The sequence below is a fragment of the Priapulus caudatus genome, unplaced genomic scaffold (assembly GCF_000485595.1).
Source record: "Priapulus caudatus unplaced genomic scaffold, Priapulus_caudatus-5.0.1 Scaffold899, whole genome shotgun sequence".
NCBI classification, from domain to species: Eukaryota; Metazoa; Priapulida; class Priapulimorpha; order Priapulimorphida; family Priapulidae; genus Priapulus; species Priapulus caudatus.
This window is the reverse complement of record NW_014577960.1, coordinates 12,730-18,534: the sequence shown is the minus strand read 5'-3', so window position 1 is coordinate 18,534 and position 5,805 is coordinate 12,730. Positions and strand designations below refer to the sequence as shown.

Here is a 5,805-nt window from a genome sequence, read left to right as displayed (position 1 = left end):
CAGCTGTCAACGCGTGTTAGCAACAGTTGCTCAGCTGTCAACGCGTGTTAGCAACAGTTTTTCTCAGCTGTCAACGCGTGTTAGCAACAGTTGCTCAGCTGTTAACGCGTGTTAGCAACAGTTGCTCAGCTGTCAACGCGTGTTAGCAACAGTTGCTCAGCTGTCAACGCGTGTTAGCAACAGTTGTTCAGCCCCCAACGCGTGTTAGCAACAGTTGCTCAGATGTTAACGTGTGTTAGCAACAGTTGCTCAGCTGTCAACGCGTGTTAGCAACAGTTGCTCAGCTGTCAACGCGTGTTAGCAACAATTGCTCAGCTGTCAACGCGTGTTAGCAACAGTTCCTCAGCTGTCAACGCGTGTTAGCAACAATTGCTCAGATATTAACGTGTGTTAGCAACAGTTGCTCAGCTGTCAACGCGTGTTAGCAACAGTTGTTCAGCCCCCAACGCGTGTTAGCAACAGTTGCTCAGCTGTCAAACAGCTGAGCAACTGTTGCTAACACGCGCAACGCGTGTTAGCAACAGTTGCTCAGCTGTCAACGCGTGTTAGCAACAGTTGCTCAGCTGTCAAACAGCTGAGCAACTGTTGCTAACACGCGTCAACGCGTGTTAGCAACAATTGCTCAGATATTAACGTGTGTTAGCAACAGTTGCTCAGATATTAACGTGTGTTAGCAACAGTTGCTCAGCTGTCAACGCGTGTTAGCAACAGTTGCTCAGCTGTCAACGCGTGTTAGCAACAGTTGCTCAGCTGTCAACGCGTGTTAGCAACAATTGCTCAGATATTAACGCGTGTTAGCAACAGTTGCTCAGCTGTCAACGCGTGTTAGCAACAGTTGCTCAGCTGTCAACGCGTGTTAGAAACAGTTGCTCAGCTGTCAACGTGTGTTAGCAACAGCGGTATGTGAGAATAGTTGACATAAAGTTTTCCCGCTCATGACCGCTTACAGAGTGGTGACCGTCACGGTGGTTAATATTAACAGTAAATATCAGCAGTCCGAGTTATAGAAGTCAATGCTAGCAGTTAGTATGGCACGAAGGGTCGTTGTCGTATTAGGTACTACATATATCAGGAGTAGATAATAGGAGTCCTATTATCCACTCCTGATATATGTACCCGAGGTAGTTTTAGGTTGTTTAGTATTATGTTTATATTTTTATATGAGGTATGGTTATAGGGTTAGGGTTAGGGTTAGGGTACACTTCTGTAGTACAAGTCTGGTACACTTTGTGTATACATACATATACCTCGGGTACATATATGTAGTACCTGATACGACAACGACCCCTTCAGCGTTAGTATGGCAGTCTCCCATGCTAGCTCACAGAATAGTCAGTCTTACAGCTGTTAGTGTGACAGCAGTCAATGTTAGAAGCTAGCATTACAGTCTCTCTTGCTTCTACACCAAGTAGTCCGTATTAATTAATATTAATTATTACGTCCATCAGTGTTATATTAGCCAATAAGAGCAGTTAACACGATCGCCCGCCTCATGCGTAGACGGCACCGCTCGCTCCTCTGCACGTGCTGCCACCTACAGGTACTGTCCGCCGGAGTCGAGCAGGTACATCTCGGACGTCGTCAGCGTGCGGTTCGTCGACGGCTGCGACGTGTAGTGGATCACGGCTCCGTTCGCGCCCGACGCCGATATCGTCCCGAAGCTCAGGCCTCTGTTGTTCAGCTGCCCCCTGGCGGGCAAAACGCGCGACACGCGGACGTTGAGAGCGACTATAGACGACGACGGATAAACAACACGAGTGGTACCGTCACCCGGGGGAGGGGGCGGCTTACGTGACGGCGAGGTCACGGTGAGGTCACTGTGACATCGCGGTGCGATTATCGTGAGGTCACTGTGAGGTCACAGCGAGTGCACAGGGGGGGGGGGTTACATCTGCAACAGGCGCGGGTACACACACACACACATACACACAACCCAACAACATCACGAATGCTACATGAGAGTGGGGAATGTTTCTCTCACAGCTACACAGGGTGGTGTCGGGGGGGGGGTCCTGTCACAGCTACATCCAGGGGCGTGTACAGGGGGGGGTCCAGGGGGTCCAGACCCCCCTCCCCTCTGCTTGCGCAGAAAACGCATCTGAGGGGGTCTAAATTCTTCGCGTGCTCGCAACTTTGGGTTACGGCTAGATCCCCCCCCCCCTGCTACAAATCCTGTACACGCCCCTGACATCAGGGCGTTGGGGTGTCTCCTGTCACCAGGGCCGCTGCTACATAGATCGTGGGAGGTTTCCAGTCACCATGGTGCTGCGCTGGTGTTTACCAGTATTGGCCGCCCGCGTCCAGCAGGTACATTTCCCGCGTGGTGAGGTTGCGGTTGGTGACCGCCGCCGACTCGTAGTGGACAATGGCGCCGTTGGGACCGGACGCAGAGATGGCGGCGAAGCTTTCGCCGAGCGCGTTCTCCTGCTGACTGAAGCAACGATCGTGAGTATCAACCAGGAATTATCCAGGATTTGGAACCAACCAGGATAGGAAACCAGGTTTGTTATCCTGGTTTGTCGTCCCTGTTTGTCGTTCCCGGATCTGAATTCGAAGCGGAATGCGGGAATTCTCCTCCTGGCGGACGGAAGGAGCGTGAGTATACGGGGCACGCAGGAATTATCCCCGGATCTTAATTCGAAGCGGGATAGAGGATTCTCCTGTAGCGGTCTGCTGCCGAGTGAAGCAACGAGCGTGAGTATACGGGCATGCAGGAATCATCCCGGTTTGTCTTTCCGGTTTGTCGTCCCCGGATCTGCATTAGAAGCGGGATCTGGGAATTCTCCTGCTGGCTGAAGGAACGAGCGTGAGTATACGGGCATGCAGGAATTATCCCGGTTTCTCATCCCGGGATCGGAATTCAAGGTGGGATGCGTTCCGGGATTTGAATTAGAGGTCGGCTACGGGAATTCTTCTTTGGCGATCTGCTGCTGGCTAAAGGAATGCGCGTGAAAATACATGCAGGAATACGGGGATCACCCTGGATCACAAAAAGCATCACGGAAGCATCCCGGAAATGCAGGAATCATCCCGGTTTGTCATCCCGGGATGTGAATTCGAGTTCGGGTAGAGGGGTTTCTCCTGTGGCGATCTGCTGTTGGCTAAACGAAGGAAGGTGAAAATATATGGATGAGGGAATCATCCGGGTCTCGTTTTCCTGAAATCTAAAATTATGAATTAATCTGAATTAATTGCATGGGAATTTTCCTGTGGTAGTCTGCTGCTGCTTAGCGTAAAAATATAGGGATGAGAAAATCGTATGCGGGTTAGTTTTCCTGAAACCTGAATTCATACAGGATTTCATTCATGCAAGAGGTCCTCGGTCGGTCCTGTCACGTTATCCTAGAGGCTGACTTCGTACAGGGTAACATGAACTTTCCTGGGCCAGTTTTTTGCAAGGACGCTCTTCTCATATTTTTTTCTGGAATCTGAATGAGGATGCACGTAAGAAATACATGGAGTGCTCGTGAAATCTCGCGTGCTGACGTTTAGTGAGCACACGGATGCTGTGAGATACAATTCCAGATCTCATGCCAGGTCTGCATGTAAAATAGATCAATATGTAAGAAGGTGGATAACTCATAGATTCGCTAGATGAACTGCATAAATTAAGACAATAACTTATACAATACTGATACAACTTATACAATTAATACAATAAAGATGACTTGCTCGTCGAGCAGCCGCGAATGCATGAAAGTCAATAATTTCTGAGAGATGAAGACAGTGCGGCTGTTCTTAGCTGCCCCGAATCTCACTACCTTTTAGTTGCACCTTCTACTTTGTAGCCCATGGGCGGATCTAAGAGGGGGGAGGGGGTTCGGACCCCTACCCCTTTAATTTCAAAGTGCCCTACAAAATTTCATCCCAATTTTTAGGGCTTGTTTTTCTAATAGAGATTTACTTATATAAATTCGTTATAAAAACCTAGACATGGGCAAAGAGGGGTCCCCGGGGCATCGGGGGACCGGATCTCATAAATTTTTGCATTCTAGACATCAAAATTACTGCTCAGATGCTCTCAGAATGCACCAATTTTTTAAGGTTTTCTTGAGGGAGGTCCCCCCCCCTCTAAGTGGCCTTCGGTGGCTTTTTAAAACACCAGAAAAATTAAGTAGCAAATAGTGCCCTATATTTCTTCCTGGACACCTCCCCTTCCAAAAATCCTGGATCCGCCCTTGTAGCCCCGTTATAACGCGACGGTTGGGGTCCATAAAATGTTATGGCGAAAAAAGCGGGGTCGCGCTAAATCAGGGTTATATATATACGTGGCTATATAAGAGCAAAAAAAAGGGGTCCAATAACTCATCATGTTATATCCGAATTCGCGTTAAATCGGGCCGCGTAAAATTGGGGTTCCACTTTCTACTTTTCCATCAACTTGCTGCTTAAATCGGTTGGCAACCGGAGCAGACCGTAGTGACGGTAACAGGTGGCGCCACCTACCTGCGAATCTCGGCCAGCTTCTCCTGAGCAGACATCTCGTTCCACGTGCGACTTCCGCTCTTCAGATCTGATTCAAGCATCTCCAGGAAGATGGCGAGCGCCGCCGAGTCCCTAATCTGCATGGCAACGGGATAAACATGTCCATTGAAACGGGATAAACAGTTCCATAGCAACAGGATAAACACCTCCATAGCAACGAGACAGACAACTCCATAGCAATGGGATAATCAACTCTATAGCAAGGCGATGAGGAGCATTATAACAACGGTAAAAAAACACAGATAAACATCTTAATAGACGTGCCGCACATACCATCGTTGCAACGGTGTGGAAATTGTCAAGGCAACAGGATTTAGCAGCCTCATAAGAATGAAACGAACAACGTCATAACAACAGACTAAACAGTATCACAGCAACAGGTTACACAACAGTAGGAAAAGGGCCATAGCGACAGTGTAAACAGTGTCCTAGCAACCGGATAGACAGCTTCATAGCAACTTGGCAAACAGCTTCACAGTGTCAGTATTGCACAGAATCGATCAGTTGCCATCGCTACGTCAATCTCCTTGCTGGGTGTCTCCCATCCACGTGTCAGTTCCCATCTCATTCTTCATCGTAACGTCTGAGTTCCTCTCCCTTCACGTCGTTCACTCGCGTCCTTCGCGAACGTACGACTCACCTGGCAGTTCTTGTAGTTCTTTATCTCGACGTCGTTCTTCTGTGCCTTCCGCATGACGATTGGTGATTGGCTGATGAGCCGCTTCATCTGCAAGACATGATGTGATAGATTCGTTAATGTATATGTATAATAATATGTATATATGTATATATATATATATATATATATGTGTATATATATATATGTGTGTGTGTATATATATGTATATATATATATATATATATATGTAATCAAATGTAATACATGTCACCGTGTTACTGACCATAGCTCTGCTGCGCTGTTAAAATTTCTACCGGATTCTGTAATAGTTTCCTCTAACGATACTCATTGTTAGATATAAACTTATGAGGTATAGTTACATTAAATATACACTGCATTACAATAAATTCCCACGTACTTTTGGTACTTCACTGTAGATGGCGTAACTCGACCCGGCGCTGATGATGACGATGTCGTGGGCTGCGCTGAAGTCGGCTACGTCATCAAACACCTTCTCGTAGGGCCGCTGTTGCACACAGGTGGCGCCACCCTTGCAGTTATTCATCTTCAGGTGTTCCTTCACCTCGTCCGTAAGCTTGGTAGGGTCCACGTACATACTGTAACGGTATATAGACGTAGAGTAAGGGGAAGAGAGAGAGAGAGAGAGAGAGAGAGAGAGAGAGAGAGAGAGAGAGAGAGAG

The 5,805-nt window shown here is 47.9% G+C and overlaps 1 protein-coding gene across 1 annotated transcript in view; it reads right to left on the bottom strand.

The window, feature by feature from the left end:
• LOC106814286 (xaa-Pro aminopeptidase 1-like) overlaps positions 1–5,747 on the bottom strand; it is a 54,818-nt gene extending 49,071 nt beyond the window's left edge. The window contains exons 1-4 of the mRNA XM_014818582.1: positions 5,523–5,747; positions 5,126–5,212; positions 4,447–4,562; positions 1,539–1,688 (exon numbers count right to left, since the gene is read on the bottom strand). Coding sequence (XP_014674068.1) covers positions 1,539–1,688; positions 4,447–4,562; positions 5,126–5,212; positions 5,523–5,720 — 551 coding nt within the window. The 5' untranslated portion in view covers positions 5,721–5,747. The remainder of the gene's footprint in view (positions 1–1,538; positions 1,689–4,446; positions 4,563–5,125; positions 5,213–5,522) is intronic.
• Positions 5,748–5,805: the final 58 nt, after the last annotated feature.